This window comes from Ranitomeya variabilis, chromosome 4, assembly GCF_051348905.1.
Source record: "Ranitomeya variabilis isolate aRanVar5 chromosome 4, aRanVar5.hap1, whole genome shotgun sequence".
NCBI classification, from domain to species: domain Eukaryota; kingdom Metazoa; phylum Chordata; class Amphibia; order Anura; family Dendrobatidae; genus Ranitomeya; species Ranitomeya variabilis.
The window spans coordinates 78,698,714-78,723,629 of NC_135235.1; the positions used below are offsets into that span (position 1 = coordinate 78,698,714).

At 44.2% G+C, this 24,916-nt stretch overlaps 1 protein-coding gene across 3 annotated transcripts in view; it reads left to right on the forward strand.

The window, feature by feature from the left end:
• TMEM26 (transmembrane protein 26) overlaps positions 1 to 24,916 on the forward strand; it is a 159,009-nt gene that overhangs the window by 77,504 nt on the left and 56,589 nt on the right. The window contains exons 1-2 of one of the 3 annotated variants that reach the window (XM_077258785.1): positions 360 to 484; positions 23,278 to 23,356. In XM_077258785.1, coding sequence (XP_077114900.1) covers positions 468 to 484; positions 23,278 to 23,356 — 96 coding nt within the window. In that variant the 5' untranslated portion in view covers positions 360 to 467. Of the gene's footprint in view, positions 1 to 359; positions 485 to 17,266; positions 17,348 to 23,277; positions 23,357 to 24,916 lie in introns of those variants that run through there. The other 2 variants (XM_077258784.1, XM_077258783.1) reach the window with 2 other exon arrangements.

A 24,916-nucleotide genomic window follows, 5' to 3' on the forward strand; every position in this document is an offset into this window, starting at 1 on the left:
AATGTAAAAGTTGAAATTTTATGCTATTTCTCTGCACATTTTCCATATTCCATTACATTTTATGGTTAAATGAATGATATAATTAAAAACTACAACTCATCCAGCAAAAACTAAGCCCTCACATGGCTATGTCAACAAGAAATAAAAAAGTGATGGCTCTTGGAAGAAGAAAAGGAAAAAACTAAAGCGGAAAAACAAAAAATGGCTGCTGGGGGAAAGGGTTAAAAGCCCAACCTGACCATAGTGTGTGTCTCCGGAGATATGTCCTAAATTGGTATTTCCATTCTATATAAATCATCAGGTGCTTATAAGATTTTCTACTATTTGGGGCATGCCTTAATTTGTCCCAGATGATATAACTGAAGATAAAGAACATAATATTTAAGACAATGACTTCTTAAAGATGAGCCCAGAAAGTGTGAAATTATTTGGAAACAAGCACAAAAAAAGAAAATGCCAATAAGTTAATGCTTAGTTCATACTGGTAAGAAAATAACTTCACAGCTTAAAGCCTTGTTAAATTTATCTTTGTTTTTCCTTTTTTGTAACGGATCAGCAAGGATATTGACCATTGAGTTATGTTAATCTTGAAATTACAGGCAATTTAAGAGACAATGGCTTATATATCGCATTTTCATGTTGTGCTCCACAGAGAAAAGATGAAGATGATCATCTCTGTAGCTACAGATAAATACTTCTAATTGATTTACCCTGAGTTGTAGTTATAAAAGCTCAGAAAGTTTAAGGCTTCAAGGACATGCAGCTAGCTGTACATGAGATGTAGAAATCAGCAGATCTGCCAAAAGTTATAAATCGCCAAATTGCACAAATTTTACAGAAAATTTGATTTGTAGTGAAGCATTTCTCTTCTAATTGAACCTTTCTTATTATAATATGGGGTCTCTCCAGAACCTCACTAACTCTGCCATTCCCACAAACCATTTCCCTTCTTTTCTGCTCATTTTTTTTCAGCCTCTTCACTCCAGACCGTGGCTTCCAGCTCAACCATGCCTCGGATACCACCTCGCCTTCAGTGTTAGGGCTCATACCCATATGTGAGAAAAAAAAGTTCTAATATCAGAACCGAAAAACAGACGAGTGATATGCGAGTACAATGCGATTTTCACACCTAGCATCCGATAACAGTGCTTTTTCCCATGGTCCATAGTTCATCGCAGTTCAGGCTGTGAGAGAGTGTAGCTTCAGTGACGTCACTGCTAGTCACTGAAGCTCCGCTCTCAGCAGCTCATTCATCAGTGGTTTTCAGTCCGGACAGTCGCATCTTGGCACCGTCCAGGTTGAAAAGTGTATATTCCCCAGATATGTATTACTGCGTGGGACACAACAACGGACAGGTATGGGTATATTGTTGGTTTGTTATTTTACTTTTATTACAGGAGATCGAGGACATCGCAGGAATTAGGTGTGGTTGTAAGTATGGTTTATTTAAGAATAATAAAGGAGTCTGTGTCTTTATTTCAATTAAAGGATTTTTTACTGGGTGTCTGTGTTTTCTTAACAATTTGACTAAGGGGTTATTATTAGGGGGCGTCTTATTGACGCCTCTCCATTACTAACCTCGTGGCTTGATGTAACCTGACGCTGACATCAGCACCCACAACTACAGTGCCTTGCGAAAGAATTCGGCCCCCTAGAACTTTTCAACCTGTTCCCACATACAGTATCATGCTTCAAACATAAAGATACCAAATGTAAATTTTTGGAGAATTGCACGCCCCTTTTTTCAGTCTTTGAATTTCAACAAAAATTTAAAATAACCAATAAATTTCGTTCAACTTCACAATTGTGTTCCACTTTTTGTCGATTCTTCACCAAAAATTTACATTTGGTATCTTTATGTTTGAAGCATGATATGTGGGAAAAGGTTGAAAAGTTCCAAGGGGCCAAATACTTTCGCAAGGCACTGTATTACCCCACTTGCCACCGCTACATGGCATGTGGGAAGAGGGAGGCTAAGTGCCGAAATTGGTGCATCTTAGAGGTGCGCCTGTTCTGAGGCAGCTGAATGCTGATGTTTTTAGCCAGGGGGCCAATATCCATGGCCCCTTCCTAGGTTATCAGGTTATCAGCCCACAGCTGTCTGCATAGCCTTTGCTGGTTATTAATTATGGGGGGACCCCATGTAATTTTTTGGGGGTCCCCCATTTTAATAGCCAGTAAAGGCTAAGTATACAGCTGTGAGCTGATATTAATAGCCTGGGAAGCTCCATTGGTATTACCCCCTTCCCAGGCTATAAACATCTGCCCTCAGTTGTTTGCTTTCCCTCTGCTGGTTGCAAAAATTGTGTGGGAGCCCACTCCCTTTTTTACCATAATATAATCTTTTATTAATTAAATAAATGTCCAGCAATTTGCACACACACTATACTAATTGTATTTGTCACTGACATCTATATATCTACCTATTCTATTTGTATTTACTGTATGTTATCCATTTCTTCTATCCTGTCGGCTCCTGCAGTTATTTTACAGAAGTCGGCAGATGAATTACCAGCTTTTCTTCTATCTATTTTTCTGTGCAATATAAATACATATATGTATGTGTGTGATACTGACATATATATATATATATATATATATATATATATATATATATATGTATGTATTCTATGTGTATATTTCTATTCTATTCTATTCTAACCTGTCAGGGTGATTTTACTGTATGCAGCACATGAAGGACACCAGTGCATAAAAAACGGACAGCACACACATGGTGCAAGTGCTGTGCATTTTTTTCTCGCATCCATTGACTTGCATTGGCGAATCTCGTTCGAGATATGCAGCAAATCGCAGCATGCATCAATTTTTATAATCTCTCAGGTGTCATCCTTCACAGAGGTATTTGCTAATATTATTATTATTATTACATACACTACATATTGGAATAGAATCTTTGACATTGGAATACCCCTTTAAGCAAAATGATGGCTGCAGCTGGCAGCAATTTTGATGAATTTGCTCAGAGCAAATTGCAGAACATCCATATTCTTTTGAATACAACATCCAACATTGCACTCAATTAAATTCACTCATCACAAGTTAGATGTGTTACATAATGTCTCAACAATGTATAATACACAAGGATATGCATTTTCATGACCAATATCTGATTTCTGCTCTGCAGATGGTTTCCTGTTGGAACTGGTAGCTTCTGTTTTTCTTCTTTCTCATTTGTTGATGTATTTGGATTTACTCTATCTTATTAAAAAATAAATAATGTAAAAACCCTGTAACAGTATTTAAATAACCTATAACATGATTTACATTTCCTGATTAATAACAAAACTTCTTCTTAAGAGGGACTGGCAGGTGACTTCCATTATAGCGACATTTAAGTCTATTATTTTATTCTAATCAGTTGTTTTATGTAACTTAGTTTCACTGGAATCTTTCAAGGATAATTTTTTCCTCCTATACTAATGAGGCAGGACTATTCCGGAATTGCCTTCTTACCATGGTCCAGTTTTGTCTCGGTTTTTCTAATCACATCTTATTGGGTGTAATTACACTTTGTAAGGGGCAAGTTTATATATGCCTTGAATGTGTAAGGAGGTGGCGGGGACCCTCATGTGCCTTCTCTCCCTTGGATGCTGTTCACATGATCATGTGCGGCACCTCATTGGTCACAAATGGTCTTATACTTGTAATGTATTTGTCATGTGCTGTGTAAGGCTTAGGGATAGACTAGGAGATAGTATAGGACCGTAGGGGGATTGGATTTGAATAGTGGGGGCATCATAGAGACAGGGAATATAACAGAATAGATTAGGAGTGTTAGTTAGGTACAGTTAGCATAGGGGTTTGTCAGTAGGGAGGAGTTAGAGCCGAACAGGGCAGAGTCACAGGGCTATAGGAGAAGGACTTCCTGATTAGGCAGCAGAGCCCGGGCAGCCTTGCCCAGGGCAAGGTGCTTGCAGTAGTGAGATCGGACAGTCCTACAGCAGTGGGTATAGAGCTGCTATGGCAGGAAGGGGCCCCAGGCTGGGAACCATGCAGGCGGGCACCAGCTCAAGGAGGACCAACCTAAGAAGGATCCGGGGTCTACGACCAGGGCAGTAGTAGCTGAGATGGCATTCCTGGCACCTTTCCCTATTGGAACCGGGAGAGGGGATGGCAGGGAGCTGGTGGGATGGACAGTACGGACGAGACAGAGATTTCCTAGAGATAAGGTAGAGATTGCCAGAAGAAGAGAGACAGAGTTGACAGGAAGGATAGAGGCTGCCCGGAAGACAGGGAAGCTCAGAAGATGTCCCTTTTTGAAACCTGTGCTGCAAGTGTGATTGATGCCCTGTTGCTCAGTAAAGTTCAATTGTTGGAAAAGAACTATGTCTCTGGGACGTTTTGTGGAGCTCGGAAACGCAGAACCAGAGGGACAGAACTTGAGAGGACTCTGACAGTGAACGTAAGTGTACTGTTGCGCACACTGCACATGCAAAAGAAGGGACACTGTATTCTATTTGTGGGGTGCCAGGGTGTGGGAACATTACAGCCCATTGCCACAACTACCACTCTGGCTGCCTTACAAATGCGTGAGGGGTTTTCCTGCCAAAGGAAAGGTAAACCACCTGTGGCCTCATACTGTCTCCAGTTCTGGGTACCACATTTTAAAAAAGACATTGAAAAACTGGAGAAAGTTCAGAGAAGAGCTACCAGGATGGTGAGTGGACTGCAAAGTATGTGCTATGAGGAACGGTTAAAGGATCTGGAAATGTTTTGCTTGCAAGAAAGAAGGCTAAGAGGAGGCTTAATAGCTGTCTACAAATATCTGAAGGGATGTCACAGTGTAGAGGGATCATCCTTATTCTCATTTGCACATGGAAACACGAGAAGCAATGGAATGAAACTGAAAGGGAGAAGATACAGATTAGATATTAGAAAAAACTTTTTGACAGTGAGGGTGATCAGTGGGTGGAACAGGCTGCCACGAGAGGTGGTGAGTTCTCCTTCTATGGAAGTCGTCAAACAGAGGCTGGACAGACATCTGTCTGAGATGGTTTAGTGACTCCTGAGCAGCGGGTTGGACATGATGACCCAGGAGGTCCCTTCCAACTCCAACATTCTATGATTCTATGATTCTATTTTTCCTCTATGTATGTCTTCTAGTGATGAGCGAACACTAAAATGTTCGGGTGCTCGTTGTTCGAGTCGAACATCTCCCGATGTTCGAGTGTTCGTTTCGAATAACGAACCCCATTGTAGTCAATGGGAGACTCGAACATTTTTCAGCGGGACCAAAGCTCTGCACAGGGAAGGTCGCCTAAAAACCTGGGAAGCTCAGAAAATGATGGAAACAACACTGGAATGGACAGGAAACAGCAGGGGCAGCATGCATAGTTGCCTCTGAGGCTGCCCAAATGCACCATTACGCCAAATTATGGCCAACAGCTTTGTGGTGACAGAGTGACCCACTTTGATGAGGTAGCAGGTGAAACACACCGAAATTGAGCCTGACACAGCATGGCAGCTATGGGCACGGCATGCGGAGGCAGCATCAGGCCGGAGAGCGGCACAGTGACGGACCCTTGAGGAGGCGGCAGCAGCATCATTCCTTACACATTGAGGCCACAGAGTGGCACAATTACATAGTTTGGAGGTAGCGAAGACCCAGCATGTGGAGGCGTCAGCACGGAGAGTGGCACGGTGACGGACCCTTGAGGAGGCGGCAGCAGCATCATTCCTTAATCCTTACACATTGAGGCCACAGAGTGGCACAATTACATAGTTTGGAGGTAGCGAAGACCCAGCATGTGGAGGCGTCAGCACGGAGAGTGGCACGGTGACGGACCCTTGAGGAGGCGGCAGCAGCATCATTCCTTTCACATTGAGGCCACAGAGTGGCACATTTACATAGTTTGGAGGTAGCGAAGACCCAGCATGTGGAGGCGTCAGCACGGAGAGTGGCACGGTGACGGACCCTTGAGGAGGCGGCAGCAGCATCATTCCTTACACATTGAGGCCACAGAGTGGCACAATTACATAGTTTGGAGGTAGCGAAGACCCAGCATGTGGAGGCGTCAGCAGCGTCAGCACGGAGAGTGGCACGGTGACATGACAGACTTCAGTTTGAGCTGCTTTAACACGGTGGCGAGTGGAAATCTGTAGAAATCCATGCTTTATTCATCTTGATAAGCGTCAGCCTGTCAGCGCTGTCAGTTGACAGGCGTGTACGCTTATCGGTGATGATGCCACCAGCTGCACTGAAGACCCGCTCTGACAACACGCTAGCGGCAGGGCAAGCCAGCACCTCCAAGGCGTACAGTGCCAGTTCTGGCCACGTGTCCAGCTTTGAAACCCAGTAGTTGTATGGAGCAGAGTGATCATGCAGGACGTTGGTATGGTCACCTAGGTAGTCCTTCACCATCTTTCTGTAAATCTCGCCTCTACTCTGTCTAGACTGTGGATTGGTGGCATACTCTTGCATGGGTGACATAAAACTGGCAAAGGCCTTGGAGATTGATCTTCTGCCAGCGCTTGACAAGCTGCCTGCTCCCCTCCTCTCCCTCGCTTGTTGGCCCTCAGAACCACGTCCTCTGCCGCTAGCGGTGTCAGATGGGAAGGCTATTTTCAGCTTGTGCACCAGGGCCAGTTGGTATTGATGCAGTCTCATACTCCTTTCCTCTATAGGAATTAGAGTGGAAAAGTTGTGCTTGTACCGGGGGTCCAAGAGGGTGAACACCCAGTAATCGCTGGTGGAAAATATTTTTCTCACGCGAGGGTCACGGGAAAGGCAGCCTAACATGAAGTCAGCCATGTGCGCCAGAGTCCCAACACGTAAGAATTCCCCCTCCGCAACAGGCCGACTCTCCATTTCCTCCTCCTCCTCCTCCTCCAACTCCTCCTCCTCAGCCCAAACACGCTGAACTGAGAAGAGGGAATGGGTACCGTCTTCAGTCTCGCCCACAGTCTCCTCCTCTTCATCCTCATCTTCCTCCTCCCCCTCCTCAGTTACACTCTGAGAAACAGACTGGCTGGTGTTCTGGCTCTCAGTCAACTCTTCTTCCCCCATCTCCTGTGACAATCGATGCGCCTCAGACTTCATGCTGAGCAATGATTTTTTCAGCAGACAAAGCAGCGGGATGGTGACGCTGATTATGGCGTCATCCCCGCTGACCATCAGTGTTGACTCGTCAAAGTGGCTTAACACCTTACATATATCAGACATCCACGTCCACTCCTCATTGTAGATTTGAGGAAGCTGACTAACTTGACTACCGGTTCTGGTGGAAGTGGTCATCTGACAGTCTACAATGGCTCTGCGCTGCTGGTAAACCCTGTTTAACATGTGTAGGGTGGAATTCCATCTCGTTGGCACGTCGCACAACAGTCGGTGAGCTGGCAGTTGTAAGCGCCGTTGCACTGCCCTCAGGGTGGCAGCATCAGTGGTGGATTTGCTGAAATGGGCACAGATGCGTCTCACCTTGTTGAGCAAATCTGACAGATTGGGGTAGGTCTTGAGGAACCGCTGAACCACCAGATTGAACACGTGGGCAAGGCATGGAACGTGTGTGAGTCTGCCCAGTTGCAGAGCCGCCACCAGATTACGCCCGTTGTCACACATGACCATGCCTGCTTTCAGGTTCAGCGGCGCCAGCCAAAGATCCGTCTGAGCCGTCATGCCCTGTAACAGCTCCTGGGCAGTGTGCCTCTTGTCACCTAAGCTCAGCAGTTTTAGCACCGCCTGCTGGCGCTTGCCCACTGCGGTCCTGCTGCGACTGCAGCTGCCGACTGAAGGTGGCGTGTCCACGGATGGAAATTTACAAGTGGTGTTTGTGGAGGAGGAGGAGGAGGAGGAGGAGGAGGGGGGAGAAGTATAGTAATCCTGGGAAACAGTCACCGAGGTAGGCCCCGCAATCCTGGGTGTGGGCAACACATGAGCTGACCCCGGTTCAGACTCTGTCCCAGCCTCAACCAAATTAATCCAATGTGCCGTCAGGGAGATATAGTGTCCCTGCCCCCCAGCACTGGTCCACGTGTCCGTGGTTAAGTGGACCTTTTCTGTAACCGCGTTGGTCAGGGCACGGTTGATGTTCTGAGACACGTGCTGGTGTAGTGCTGGGACGGCTGTCATGATTCTCAATGGCGAGAGAACATAGCCCAGCATATATGAGAACTAGCTCTTGGAAGATGGAAACTATACTGACCATGAACTAAACCTGCCGCACAACTAGAAGTGGCCGGGTAGCATGCCTACGTTTTTTATCCCTAGATGCCCAGCGCCAGCCGGAGAACTACCTAATCCTAGCAGAGGAAAAGACAGTCCTGGCTCACCTCTAGAGAAATTTTCCCAAAAGGCAGACAGAGGCCCCCACATATATTGGCGGTGATTTTAGATGAAATGACAAACGTAGTATGAAAATAGGTTTAGCAAAATCGAGGTCCGCTTACTAGATAGCATGAAGACAGAAAGGGCACTTTCATGGTCAGCAGAAAACCCTATCAAAACACCATCCAGAAATTACTTTAAGACTCTAGCATTAACTCATAACACCAGAGTGGCAATTTCCGCTCACAAGAGCTTTCCAGACACAGTAACGAAACAGCAGCTGTGAACAGGAACAAAATGCAAAAACACACAAGGACAAAAGTCCAACTTAGCTAGGAGTTGTCTAGTAGCAGGAACATGCACAGAAGGCTTCTGATTACATTGTTGACCGGCATGAAACTGACAGAGGAGCAAGGTTATATAGCGACTCCCACATCCTGATAGGAGCAGGTGAACAGAGGGGATGATGCACACAAGTACAATTCCACAAGTGGCCACCGGGGGAGCCCAGAATCCAACTTCACAACAGTACCCCCCCCCTCAAGGAGGGGGCACCGAACCCTCACCAGAACCACCAGGGCGATCAGGATGAGCCCTATGAAAGGTACGGACAAGATCGGAGGCATGAACATCAGAGGCAGTGACCCAAGAATTATCCTCCTGACCGTATCCCTTCCATTTGACCAGATACTGGAGTTTCCGTCTGGAAACACGAGAGTCTAAGATCTTTTCCACAACGTACTCCAACTCACCCTCAACCAACACCGGAGCAGGAGGCTCAACGGAAGGCACAGCCGGTACCTCATACCTGCGCAACAATGACCGATGAAAAACATTATGAATCGAAAAGGATGCAGGGAGGTCCAAACGGAAGGACACAGGGTTAAGAATCTCCAATATCTTGTACGGGCCGATGAACCGAGGCTTAAACTTAGGAGAAGAAACCCTCATAGGGACAAAACGAGAAGACAACCACACCAAGTCCCCAACACAAAGCCGAGGACCAACACGACGACGGCGGTTGGCAAAAAGCTGAGTCTTCTCCTGGGACAACTTCAAATTGTCCACCACCTGCCCCCAAATCTGATGCAACCTCTCCACCACAGCATCCACTCCAGGACAATCCGAAGATTCCACTTGACCGGAGGAAAATCGAGGATGAAACCCCGAATTACAGAAAAACGGGGACACCAAGGTGGCAGAGCTGGCCCGATTATTGAGGGCGAACTCCGCCAAAGGCAAAAAAGCAACCCAATCATCCTGATCCGCAGACACAAAACACCTCAAATATGTCTCCAAGGTCTGATTAGTCCGCTCGGTCTGGCCATTAGTCTGAGGATGGAAAGCAGACGAAAAAGACAAATCTATGCCCATCCTAGCACAGAATGCCCGCCAAAATCTAGACACGAATTGGGTCCCTCTGTCAGAAACGATATTCTCCGGAATACCATGCAAACGAACAACATTTTGAAAAAACAGAGGAACCAACTCGGAAGAAGAAGGCAACTTAGGCAAGGGAACCAGATGGACCATTTTAGAGAAACGGTCACACACCACCCAGATGACAGACATCTTCTGAGAAACAGGCAGATCCGAAATAAAATCCATCGAGATGTGCGTCCAAGGCCTCTTCGGGATAGGCAAGGGTAACAACAATCCACTAGCCCGAGAACAACAAGGCTTGGCCCGAGCACAAACGTCACAAGACTGCACAAAGCCTCGCACATCTCGTGACAGGGAAGGCCACCAGAAGGACCTTGCCACCAAATCCCTGGTACCAAAGATTCCAGGATGACCTGCCAACGCAGAAGAATGAACCTCAGAGATGACTCTACTGGTCCAATCATCAGGAACAAACAGTCTACCAGGTGGGCAACGATCAGGTCTATCCGCCTGAAACTCCTGCAAGGCCCGCCGCAGGTCTGGAGAAACGGCAGACAATATCACTCCATCTTTAAGGATACCTGTGGGCTCAGAATTACCAGGGGAGTCAGGCTCAAAACTCCTAGAAAGGGCATCCGCCTTAACATTCTTAGAACCCGGTAGGTAAGACACCACAAAATTAAACCGAGAGAAAAACAACGACCAGCGCGCCTGTCTAGGATTCAGGCGCCTGGCAGACTCAAGGTAAATTAAATTTTTGTGGTCAGTCAATACCACCACCTGATGTCTGGCCCCCTCAAGCCAGTGACGCCACTCCTCAAAAGCCCACTTCATGGCCAAAAGCTCCCGATTCCCAATATCATAATTCCGCTCGGCGGGCGAAAATTTACGGGAAAAAAAGGCACAAGGTCTCATCACGGAGCAGTCGGAACTTCTCTGCGACAACACCGCCCCAGCTCCGATTTCAGAAGCGTCGACCTCAACCTGAAAAGGAAGAGCAACATCAGGCTGACGCAACACTGGGGCGGAAGAAAAGCGGCGCTTGAGCTCCCGAAAGGCCTCCACAGCATCAGGGGACCAATCAGCAACATCAGCACCCTTCTTAGTCAAATCAGTCAATGGTTTTACAACATCAGAAAAACCAGCAATAAATCGACGATAAAAGTTAGCAAAGCCCAAAAATTTCTGAAGACTCTTAAGAGAAGAGGGTTGCGTCCAATCACCAATAGCCTGAACCTTGACAGGATCCATCTCGATGGAAGAGGGGGAAAAAATGTATCCCAAGAAGGAAATCTTTTGAACCCCAAAAACACACTTAGAACCCTTCACACACAAGGAATTAGACCGCAAAACCTGAAAAACCCTCCTGACCTGCTGGACATGAGAGTCCCAGTCATCCGAAAAAATCAGAATATCATCCAGATACACAATCATAAATTTATCCAAATAATCGCGGAAAATGTCATGCATAAAGGACTGGAAGACTGAAGGGGCATTTGAAAGACCAAAAGGCATCACCAAATACTCAAAATGGCCCTCGGGCGTATTAAATGCGGTTTTCCACTCATCCCCCTGCTTGATTCGCACCAAATTATACGCCCCACGGAGATCAATCTTAGAGAACCACTTGGCCCCCTTTATACGAGCAAACAAATCAGTAAGCAGTGGTAACGGATATTGATATTTAACCGTGATTTTATTCAAAAGTCGATAATCAATACACGGCCTCAAAGAGCCGTCTTTCTTAGACACAAAGAAAAAACCGGCTCCTAAGGGAGATGACGAAGGACGAATATGTCCCTTTTCCAAGGACTCCTTTATATATTCTCGCATAGCCGTGTGTTCAGGCACAGACAGATTAAATAAACGACCCTTAGGGTATTTACTACCCGGGATCAAGTCTATGGCACAATCGCACTCCCGGTGCGGAGGTAGTGAACCAACCTTGGGTTCTTCAAAAACGTCACGAAAGTCAGACAAGAATTCAGGAATCTCAGAGGGAATAGATGATGAAATGGAAACCAAAGGTACGTCCCCATGAGTTCCTTTACATCCCCAGCTTAACACAGACATAGCTCTCCAGTCGAGGACTGGGTTATGAGATTGCAGCCATGGCAATCCCAGCACCAAAACATCATGTAGATTATACAGCACCAGAAAGCGAATAACCTCCTGGTGATCCGGATTAACACGCATAGTCACTTGTGTCCAGTATTGTGGTTTATTACTAGCCAAAGGGGTGGAGTCAATCCCTTTCAGAGGTATCGGAGCCTCCAATGGCTCCAAATCATACCCACAGCGTTTGGCAAAGGACCAATCCATAAGACTCAAAGCAGCGCCAGAGTCGACATAGGCGTCCGCGGTAATAGATGACAAAGAACAAATCAGGGTCACAGATAGAATAAACTTAGACTGTAAAGTGCTAATTGAAACAGACTTGTCAGGCTTCTTAGTACGCTTAAAGCATGCTGATATAACATGAGTTGAATCACCACAATAGAAGCACAACCCATTTTTTCGTCTAAAATTCTGCCGCTCGCTTCTGGACAGAATTCTATCACATTGCATATTTTCTGGCGTTTTCTCAGTAGACACCGCCAAATGGTGCACAGGTTTGCGCTCCCGCAGACGCCTATCGATCTGAATAGCCATCGTCATGGACTCATTCAGACTCGCAGGCACAGGGAACCCCACCATAACATCCTTAATGGCATCAGAGAGACCTTCTCTGAAAATCGCCGCCAGGGCGCACTCATTCCACTGAGTAAGCACAGACCATTTGCGGAATTTTTGGCAGTATATTTCAGCTTCATCTTGCCCCTGAGACAAGGACATCAAGGCCTTTTCCGCCTGAAGCTCTAAATGAGGTTCCTCATAAAGCAACCCCAAGGCCAGAAAAAACGCATCCACATTGAGCAACGCAGGATCCCCTGGTGCCAATGCAAAAGCCCAGTCCTGAGGGTCGCCCCGGAGCAAGGAAATTACAATCCTGACCTGCTGTGCAGGGTCTCCGGCAGAGCGAGACTTCAGGGACAAAAACAATTTGCAATTATTTTTAAAATTTTGAAAGTGAGATCTATTCCCCGAGAAGAATTCAGGCAAAGGAATTCTAGGCTCAGACATAGGTGCATGAACAACAAAATCTTGCAAATTTTGTACCTTTGTGGCGAGATTATTCAAACCTGTAGCTACACTCTGAAGATCCATTTGAAACAGGTGAACACAGAGCCATTCAAGGATTAGAAGGAGAGAAAGAGAGGAAGGCTGCAGTATAGGCAGACTAGCAAATGATTCAATTAAGAGCACACTCAGAACTAGAGGGAAAAAAAAAAAATAAAATTGTAGCAGACTTCTTTTTTCTCTCCTTTCTCAGCCAGTAATTTAACCCTTTTTTGGGCCAGTCAAACTGTCATGATTCTCAATGGCGAGAGAACATAGCCCAGCATATATGAGAACTAGCTCTTGGAAGATGGAAACTATACTGACCATGAACTAAACCTGCCGCACAACTAGAAGTGGCCGGGTAGCATGCCTACGTTTTTTATCCCTAGATGCCCAGCGCCAGCCGGAGAACTACCTAATCCTAGCAGAGGAAAAGACAGTCCTGGCTCACCTCTAGAGAAATTTTCCCAAAAGGCAGACAGAGGCCCCCACATATATTGGCGGTGATTTTAGATGAAATGACAAACGTAGTATGAAAATAGGTTTAGCAAAATCGAGGTCCGCTTACTAGATAGCATGAAGACAGAAAGGGCACTTTCATGGTCAGCAGAAAACCCTATCAAAACACCATCCAGAAATTACTTTAAGACTCTAGCATTAACTCATAACACCAGAGTGGCAATTTCCGCTCACAAGAGCTTTCCAGACACAGTAACGAAACAGCAGCTGTGAACAGGAACAAAATGCAAAAACACACAAGGACAAAAGTCCAACTTAGCTAGGAGTTGTCTAGTAGCAGGAACATGCACAGAAGGCTTCTGATTACATTGTTGACCGGCATGAAACTGACAGAGGAGCAAGGTTATATAGCGACTCCCACATCCTGATAGGAGCAGGTGAACAGAGGGGATGATGCACACAAGTACAATTCCACAAGTGGCCACCGGGGGAGCCCAGAATCCAATTTCACAACAGACGGCACATCGAGAAAAATAGTGGCGGCTTGGGACGGAGTAGCGAGGGGCAGCCACCGCCATCAGGTTGCGGAATGCCTCCGTCTCCACCAGCCTGTAGGGCAGCATCTCCAAACTCAGGAGTTTGGAGACGTGGACATTTAAGGCCTGTGCATGTGGGTGGGTGGAGGCATATTTGCGCTTGCGCTCAAATGTTTCATGCAAAGACAGCTGAACACTGCGCTGGGACACATTGGTGGATTGTGGGGGGGATGGTGAAGGTGCAGGGGTGGTTGCATGGCGGGAGTCGCTGGTGCCGGGCTCCTGGGCTGGGGAGTTACCGGCAGAGCCAGCATGTGACACAGGGGAAGGAGCAGCGGTGCGACCAGAAGGAGGTGAACGGCCTTGATTCCAATGAGTTGGGTGTTTAGCACTCATATGCCTGCGCATGCTGGTAGTGCTTAGGTTGCTAGTGGTGGCTCCCCTACTGAGCTTGGTGTGGCACAGGTTGCACAACACAGTCCGTCGGTCCTCCTCACTTTCTTTAAAGAAGCTCCAGACTTTAGAACACCGAGGCCTCGACCAAACTGGTTCACTTGTTGAACCTCTGTCTGATGAAATTACTCTGGCCCTGCCTCTCCCTCTGGTCGCACGTCTACCTCTTGCAACGTTTTCTGATGTTACACTTGCCTCCCCCTCCGAAGCACTCTCTTGACTAGGCCTAACAACCCAGCTGGGGTCAGTCACCTCATCATCCACCGGCTCCTCCTCCTCCCATTCATCAGCCTGCTCCCCCCTGGGAATTACTGCACTGACAAGCACCTCACTGTCTGACACCCATGTCTCATCCTCAGACACCTCTCCACAGACTATTTGTAAATCCCCACTTTCATCACCCACAGACTGGGAAAGCTCTCTATTTTGGGCATCGGGACAGACCCACTGGTCAGGTTGCTGCTCATCAGTGCTTTGTGAATCTAGGAAGGGTTGGGAAAACAGTTCCTGGGAGTATGCAGGATTTGAATCACTAATTTCCAAGGAGGGGCCAGGCTGGGCGGGAGGAGGTTGAGCTGAAAGATCCTGAGGTCCACTCCCTTGGCTAGCGTTGGTGGACTGCGTGGAAGACTGGGCGGTGGATAAACTACTGGATGCATTATCCGCTATCCAGTTGATCACCTGTTCGCACTGCTGGGGATCCAATAGGGGTGTGCCACGTGACACTGTAAATTGGGACAGGAACCTAGAAAAGGGTACTCTGCGGCGTTCCAGTGCTCCATCAGAAGCAGGTACTGTGTCACCCTGCCCAGGACTACGGCCTCTGCCTGCAACCTCACTTTGACGCCCACGACCACGTCCTCGTCCTCGTCCCTTACCCCTGGGGTTCACCATTGTAAAGGTTATGCTAGAAAAGCTAGTTATGAAGGTGAAATACACTCTATTTGTCCAAACAGAGGATATATTGCGTGTTGCAAAAAGGACTATTCGGTAAAGAGCGTATTTTATGCAACCAAACCTTGGTTTACAGCAAACTGATGTGTATCAGTAACAGATATAAAACTGTGTTTTATATTTGTGGTATTTCTTCAGATCAAATACCCCTTCTTTATGTAACTATTAGATATGGCGTGCACAAAACTGGCCACAGGCCTAGTCACTAAATACAGAGCTTATTTTTGGACCACAAAACTTGGGTACCAGTAACAGATATAAAACTGTGTTTATATTTGTGGTATTTCTTCACATCAAATACCCTTTATTTCTTTAACTATTAGATATGGCGTGCACAAATCTGGCAACAGGCCTAGTCACTAAATACAGAGCGTATTTTTGAACCACAAAACTTGGGTACCAGTAACAGATATAAAACTGTGTTTATATTTGTGGTATTTCTTCACATCAAATACCCTTTATTTCTTTAACTATTAGATATGGCGTGCACAAATCTGGCAACAGGCCTAGTCACTAAATACAGAGCGTATTTTTGAACCACAAAACTTGGGTACCAGTAACAGATATAAAACTGTGTTTATATTTGTGGTATTTCTTCACATCAAATACCCTTTATTTCTTTAACTATTAGATATGGCGTGCACAAATCTGGCAACAGGCCTAGTCACTAAATACAGAGCGTATTTTTGAACCACAAAACTTGGGTACCAGTAACAGATATAAAACTGTGTTTATATTTGTGGTATTTCTTCACATCAAATACCCTTTATTTCTTTAACTATTAGATATGGCGTGCACAAATCTGGCAACAGGCCTAGTCACTAAATACAGAGCGTATTTTTGAACCACAAAACTTGGGTACCAGTAACAGATATAAAACTGTGTTTATATTTGTGGTATTTCTTCACATCAAATACCCTTTATTTCTTTAACTATTAGATATGGCGTGCTATAAAAATGCAATTTTTATCTAATGCGGTTTTTTGGACACACAAAACCTTGGATTAGAATGTAGGGTATTCTATACTATATATATATATACTATATATGTGGCAGAATTGCGTATTCTGTACACTGCGCTTATGTGTACGCTAAACAAATATTTTTGGGCCAGGTGTGGTATATCTGTATCACTCAAAAATGCATTTTTATATCTTATGCGGTTTTATTTTTAGGCCGCAAATATTTCCTTTTTTAATTTATTAATTATCGTTATTAATTAATATTATTATTATTAAATGAGGTGACAGCGTGTGCTGTACCACTCTACGGAGTCTGAGGCACTACAAGTCCCAGACAGCAGCACAAATGAGGTTACAGCGTGTGCTGGAGTCTGAGGCACTACAAGTCCCAGACAGCAGCACAAATGAGGTTACAGCGTGTGCTGGAGTCTGAGGCACTACAAGTCCCAGACAGCAGCACAAATGAGGTTACAGACAGCGTGTGCTGGAGGCTAAATGGAGTCTGAGGAACATCCAGCAGCCGATATTCTAATAGTGTGGCGTTCGCCCAAAATGGCGGACGCCGCACTATAAAGCCCAGCCTAATGCACACACGATCCCTGCCTAATGCCCAATGCCTATAAAGATTGACTTGGAGACTGAGATTGAGACTTGGCACTGAGACAGTGAGTGCGCAGCTAAGATGGCGGCCGCTGCACTCCTGGTCCCAGCTGCCACACAGCTAGCCAGCAAATACAAGAGAGGACTAGTAGTAGTAAACGTAGATTAGCCCTGAGAAGGGCTGTTGATTTCTGCACCCTGCCTGCCTGATTAATTCTGGTCTTTGTCCCTGCTCTAGTCCCTATCAATTCCCAGTCCCCCCAGCACGTCTGTCCCTATGCTCTTTCACACTGCAAATGGCTGAAAGCGCCGAACATAATGAAAGCAGTCTATTGGCTGGTCAGGTCACCTGATCTGGCCAGCCACTCACTGCTCTCGTCTTGTACATGTCCCTACGTCATGCTAGTAGCTTAGAAGGCTCACCTAACATGATTGGCTCCTTGAAAAACCGCCAAAAATGAGAAAAACAAAAACGAGATTTCACTCGAGTACCGCGAGATGTTCGGCCGAATACCGAACACCTTCGAACGCCCTAATGTCCGATCGAACACCAGGTTCGAGTGAACACGTTCGCTCATCACTAATGTCTTCCTTTTTAAGGCTTTCTCTAAATTCCATTTACACATGAGACACTGACATGCATAGAGAAAAAGCACCAAACGGTGGTCTCCCTTCTGCTCAACGGAAGGTTTTGGCCTCCCTGAGCTCACCTTAGGACACTTGCATTACGGTGTAACAGGTGTACTGCCCCAGTCAAACTCCCCACCTGCCACTATGCATTCAAGGCATAAATGAGCAATTTATAGTGGTCGCACCAACCCCTTACACACTCCCTCTTGTGGGATACACATTATGTAGACTGTCAATCATGACGAAGGAGGTGTGATTAGATCCCAGGTAGGACTATTCTGGGAGAAGAGATGCGCCTCCAGACTAGTCCTGCCTCCTCAGTATATGTGACGCTGTTGAATAAAAGTTAATCCTTGAAGAATTTCAGTGTTTGTAAGTTACATCAAACACCTCAGAAAAAAGACATTTTCATATATACAGCTACAGTAGTGATTGGGAACTGTCTGAGAATCAGAGATGCCCCCATTAAAAGGTAAATCACCTCAAAAGACATATTGAATTCAGCTGTTGCATTGAGGATACATATTAATGGGGGGGGGGGCAATGGAGCAGCTGAGTGAAACATTAGTATATATTTTTTTGTAATGTACATGTAGAGTTAAAATCATGATTATGCTAAATCCACATCAAAAGCAGCGTGCAGTTATATGGCTCTGTGCTGCACATTACCAGTTACCTAAATGTACACTAATAATTACATTGGCACCAGTAAATCTGAAATCATATATTTGTGTCCAGGTCAAAGTAGCACATAAGTAAAAGGAACATTTTTGTAAGTGATGCCTAACAAGATGTTCCAGATATCTTTCAGATATGAGAGTTGAAGTTGTCAATTATGGGCATTATTAAATTATGAAGTTTCTTGCATGCTGTGCAATGATTGTATTCTGCCAAGTGTTCATTGCTTAAAGGGAATCTGTCACCAGGTTTTTGCTAACCCATCTGAAAGAAGCATAATGCAGGAACATGTTTCGAGCAATGTGTCATTTACTGAACTGCTTGCTGTTATTTTGATAAAATCACAGTTTTATCTGCTGCAGATCTACCAGTTCTCTGAATGTTGAGCTCTGTATAACCCACTCCCATCACTGATTGGCAGCTTTTTGCCTATGCACTGTTGACACAGAAAGCTGCCAATTAATGCAGGGCAGGGTTATACAAAACTCATGAGACTATGATTGACTACCTAGCAGCAGCTTTACTAGTTCTCCAGTGATAATCTCCTGCTGATAAAACTGATTTTATCAAAACTACACAAAGCAGTCCAGTAAGTAACACACTGCTGGAATCAGATTCTCACACCCTACCGGATAATGCCCTAAGATTGCACAGCTAGGAAAAGGCTGATGACCAACTCTCTTTAATTACACTGGTCAACGCAATTTTTCTGGCAAAAGGTTTTAAAACATATTTTAAGTCAATTTTGGCTGCTGATTATGAATATGAACTCCGTTTTTGGCTATCACGTCAGGATTTCAAGATATTTTCAATTTTTGATGAAAATTACTCCTGATGTTTTATGATAAAAACACATGATTTTCGATACTACATTGTATATTTTTATTCAAGGAATAGCAAAGATTACAAAGTCTATGTACAGCAAATCAAATACACTGACAGAATTAAGCTACAAAACATAAAAACATATATATATATATATGGCACACAGATGAATGGCAAATTGCAGTTATTTTAACTTTCTTTTCTTGGCTGATCTGTGATGTACAGCTTCTGGGTTGTCTCATCAAGCTCCAGCAATAGTCAGCCATCATATGTGAGTCCCACCGGCCTTGATACCGTTCTTCCATTGTTTTAATGTCCTGATGAAAACGCTCCCCTTGTTCCTCGCTCACATCCCCTCTCTCTGGAAAAAAAGTCCAAATGGCTGTGTAAAGACTGAATCTTGATCCTCATTCTCCATCCAAGATTTCGCAGACTCATTAGTAGCTCTTCCACAATCTCTTCATAGTTGTCTGCTTTCTTATTCCCTAGAAAATTCTGCACCACATTACAAAATGCATTCCGAGCTCTTTCTTCTGTCTCATTCATTGATGTGATAAAATTTGGGTCTCTCATAAGTGTTCTTATTTGAGGTCCATCAAATATTGCAGCCCTTTTCTTCTCTTCACTAAGACCAGGAAAAGTTAAACATATATAGTTAAAGCATTCTCCACTGTGATTGAGAGCTTTGACGAACTGCTTCATCAATCCAAGTTTTATGTGTAAGGGAGGAAAGACAATGTCCTTCCTATCCACTAGAGGATCATGGATGACATTCTTATCACCAGATGCCAAACTCTGTCACTGAGGCCATTCAGTTTTCACCGAATGCTCTGCTGTAGCTCTACTGTCCCAGTAGCGCAGAAAACAAGGGTGTTATCATAACAAATGGGAATTATGCATGTTCAAAGAAAACAAAGATAATCTCACATTTATTGGGAGACTAAATAAAAACTAAATTTACCTTAGTGAACCATATAAACCGGCACTTTTCATACACTACTTATATTTATCATGGAATTCTTGAAAATGGGCTATATACCTGTAGCGCAAAAACGTGATTTGAATTCAGCACCCTCAAATTAGTCTAAAACTGTTCTTAAAGTCCATGCCAGAAATTATTTTTTTGTAGACCAGTGTTTTAGGCATAATCGTAGTTCTATTGATTTTTCTATTATAATATATTAATAGTGTAAGATAATCTATACAGATCGGTGATACAGAAGCAGTAAAATACTTAATCACAGCATTCTGCAATTACTGGTTGGATATATTTATACAGTAAATAATAGTGTACATTTTAGAAGAACATTTGATAGGTTCCCTGAGGACAAGATATGAGCATTGAGTTGTGGCACAATACTTTTAAATAGTAATATTCTCAATATATGATTTCTTATAAAGGTTGGGACATATGCTTGTAAGCAGGTCAGAACTTGAATGTGGCCCTTGGCTTCAAACATGGCTCCCAGCACATGGAGGGCTATGAGCCACATTGCGCAGCGATGGGCACAGACATATCAGGATTAACTTTAAATAACTATTCTCAGGTGAGGCAGGCAAGTGAAGGGGCTACAGCCTCTTTTTGAGGTTGTCCAATAGTAATTTTTATTGCTGCAAAGGCTAACAGATGATTAAAATATCAAATACAGCAATACTTTCCCTCCGATTCCAGGGTTGCCCCTCAGTGTTGTTGCAGTCTTTGATGACTGGCTGCAGTGGTGACATTCCATCTATAGTGCTCTTGACTGTTGCAGCCAATCACTAGGTTCAGCTGATATAGATGGTACGGGCCGCAGGAGAAAGATATTTCTGTTAATGGGGTGAGTATTGCTCTAGTTGTTATTTTTGTCATCTGCGAGCATATAAAGCAATAATGATGATTCTCCGACAACCTCTTTAATGAAGGCTCCAACTTAAAGAGGTCTTGCCAAGATTGGAAATTAATCCCTAAAAATGGAATAGGGGACAACTTACTGTTTGCAGGGCATCCAAATCCAATCCCAAGAATGGGGCTCTGCAGATCACCATCTGAGCAGAGAAGAGGTTGAACAAGCAGACATCCATTCCCTTTACTGTCAATATGATGGGACTGCTGGAAAAAGACAAGTGCTGAAACCAACTCCATCCAGCAGTCCTACTATAAATGATGCACATGATTGACTTTTGACCACTCAGATGAGGAACTGCAGAGCTATATTCTTGACATCACTGGTGGTCCCACCAGTTAGATCTCCAGCCATCAGTAACTTATCCACTACCCTATCTATAGTGGATAACTTCCTATCTTGAGAAAACCCTTTAATGGCAATACTACACACCTATAAATCGCCAAGCTTCTAAAACAATCTATGCAAGAACTACATGGATATTGATTGACCTGCATTGCCAATACTGTTTTTGCAGCTTGTCAATTTATGCTGTGCATTTTATTCACTGCTTGTACTCTTTGCAAGATATGTCACGACTTTGTTGCCGAGTCTCCCGGGACCAGGGGCTGCTTTCCTGTCCCTAATGCTAACGGCGACCTAGCTCTGCCTGTTCCCTGGATTACTTCTGATGGTGAACATGCTGGGGTCACGTACCTTGTCTTAGCTCCTAAATCCGCCCTCAGTCTGTACCGTTCCCTGTTATGATCCTGGTGGTAAGGATCACAGAACTGACCTGATAGGTAAACCAGAATATTAGGACAAGCTCTGGGGATGTGGGAGCTATACTGACCGCAACCCTGATCCTATCCACACACACTAAAGGCAGCCGTGGAGCGTTACCTAAAAACCTAGACGCCTCTTCACAGCCTGAGAAACTAGCTACCCCTAGAGAGAAAGCAAGCCTCACTTGCCTTAGAGAAATAACCCCAAAGTTTAGACAGCCCCCCCACAAATAATGACGGTGAGTTAAGGGGAAAGTACAAACGTAGAAATTAAAACAGGTTTCAGCAAATGAGGCCCGCTAACACTAAATAGTCAGAAGATAGCAAGGAATCTATGCGGTCAGTAAAAAACCCTATCAAAAACTATCCACGCAGAGAATACAAGAACCCCCACACCGACTCACGATGTGAGGGGCGCACTCTGTACCCCAGAGCTTACCAGCAAGCAAAAATCACATAAAAGCAAGCTGGACTGAACTCATCATATAGTGAGAAACATTTTCAAAGAAACAATGGGCAAAATGAACTAGCAAGACTTAGCTTCTCCAGGAGGAGACAGGTCACTAGGGAAGTCCAGAAGAAATCAGAACCAGTACTGAATACAACGACAGCAGGCAACAAGTAAAGGTCCAGGCGAATTAAATAGGAACCAGAATAGCAGGAAACGAGACAGCTGGGCCAGCTACAGACCAGCCGTATAGCTAAAGGCCACCAGAGGGAGCCCAAGAACAGAACTCACACAGTACCACTCATGACCACAGGAGGGAGCCCGAGAACGGAATTCACAACAGTTCCCCCTCCCAGGGAAGAGGGGAGTAGGAGTATATCATAATACACCAACCAGACAAAGTAATACAAACAGGGGGAACAAAAAATACCAAATATACTCACACATATAACAGAGGAATGTGCCGGGGAGTGGAAGATGGGGGTAAACTAAAGTAGGAGAAGAAGGGGAATTCTCACACACTCAAAACCTAGCAACAGTCACAGATAAATCCACCAAGCGCCTTCTCCTATAATAACCAACAACAACCTCCAGCATTGTAGCAAAAGCTATCTCTGACAATGAGTGCTAGCCAGAACCCAGATTATATAGGAGATGGAAGTGGCTAACAGTGAACAGCTGAGAGCCTTAACGCTCCAGGAGTTCTCAACTGAGCAGATTAACCCCTGCATTGCTAAAATAAATTTGCATGGTTTAATATGAAGGTGAAGTGCTTCAAATCAGTAAAGGTGTGGGAGAAATCAGACTCTGCTGTCTTCTGGCACCTCTCTGTCACACTAAACCCGTGACAATATAACAGTGAATTCCGTGGCAAAATCAGCAACCAATCGGCATGGAACCCATGTATTTGTCTTAGATTTTTTCTGCTAATTTGGAACCTTATAGTGATTTTCTTGTAAACACTTTTGTAACATATTAATAGATGTTGTATGTCAGTATTGGTGGGAGACTCCAATGAGACCTGGCAAATCTGATTAATATGTCATAAAAGGTTTTTATAGGGAGCCACCTTTAATGGCATTTTACATTCTCCTTGCCTTTCTCGCTTTTCTGCTATCTTGATTCTTATGTGAAATAACAACCGACTAGTTATTACATCTATTTATACATCTCACTCACATACCTGGACAATACATCTTTTTTATGGCATTTTTTCCAATTTATTTTAGTGATTTCATATCTTGTTTCCACAGGGTCTCTCCTCCAATATTCTGCTACTTATTAAGCATCGTGCCATCTCTTTGGCTTCTGGAAATAAACACTGATCTGAAGGTAAGCGGGCTACAATGTCTATTCTTTGAATTACTATTGGAAGTCACACTGAAAGTAATGGTATAGTCATATTCACTAATCTGGATCTAGAGATCAAAGAACAAAGAGTATCTAGATATCGGAGAAGTAAAAATAAAAAAAAACTTTTACACTTTCACATAAGCTAAATTCACTTACAGTATAATCGATTTTATTCTTCTCAACTCCATCCACTAATTTAAAAAAAAAAAAAAAAAAAACATTTCGAAATACACTATTGGGGACTCTCATATACAGCTAAGAGCATATAGCCCTTTAGAGTACACAATACTGTATATCCATACATTACATAGTCTTGTACAAATTGCTCCCTGTAATACTTTATTCCCCTCGTGGTGGTCACAAAATCTGAAGTAATTATAGTGAATGGGATTACATTCTGACCTGCAAGTGTATTTGACCGCAAACTGAAGTTCAGCAACCATGTAAACTTTATGTAGTGACTAAATGTGAGGAACATTGTGAACACAAGTAAGGACGGAAAACTTTTTAATAAATATATGTGACTCGTAGTTATCATTGTAACACAATGGTGAGAGCTCCATGTGCAGGATCCTGCTTAGCAGCAGATGTACAATGGTCCACTATGAAGGGTGCAGTGATGTCACCAACACTCCTAGTGAGGGATATTTTCCTCTCTGTTTTATTCCCTGAAAGCACGTAGGGCTTATACTGTAACTTTTCATGAGTGTTCTAATATTTAGTTAGTGGTTATTATTCATTGAAAGACTGTAGGTAAAATTAAAGATAAAATGAAAGAAGAGGTGTTATTTCAGGAGACATGTTGGAAACTTTAGTTTGATTCTAGAGTCTTTCTGTCTATAATATTTGACTTTTGACTCGTGCTAGGATGGGAGAACATATGCAAGGATGGAGGACATATATACCAGGATGGGGTGCATATATACCAGGATGGGGTGCATATACCAGGATGGGGGACATATATACTAGAAAGGTGGATATATACCAGAATGGGGACATATACCAGGATGGTGGACATACACCAGGATGAGGGACATATACCAGGATGAGGGACATATACCAGGACGAGGGACATATATACCAGGATGAGGGACATATACAAGGATGAGGGACATATACCAGAATGGTGGACATATACCAGGATGAAGGACATATACAAGGATGAGGGACATATACCAGGATGGTGGACATATACCAGGATGAGGGACATATATCAGGATGAGGGACATATACCAGGATGAGGGACATATGCCAGAATGGTGGACATATACCAGGATGGTGGACATATACCAGGATGAGGGACATATATATCAGAAAGAGGGACATACAACAGAAAGGGGAACATGTACCAGGATCGGGACCATATACCAGGATGGGGGACATATACCAGAATGAGAAGCATATACCAGGATACCAGGATGTGAGAACATATACCAGGATGGGGGAACATATACCAGGATGGAGGACTTATAAACCAGGATGGAGGACATATATACCAGGATGGGGGAGGTATATACCAGGATGGGAGGACATATATAC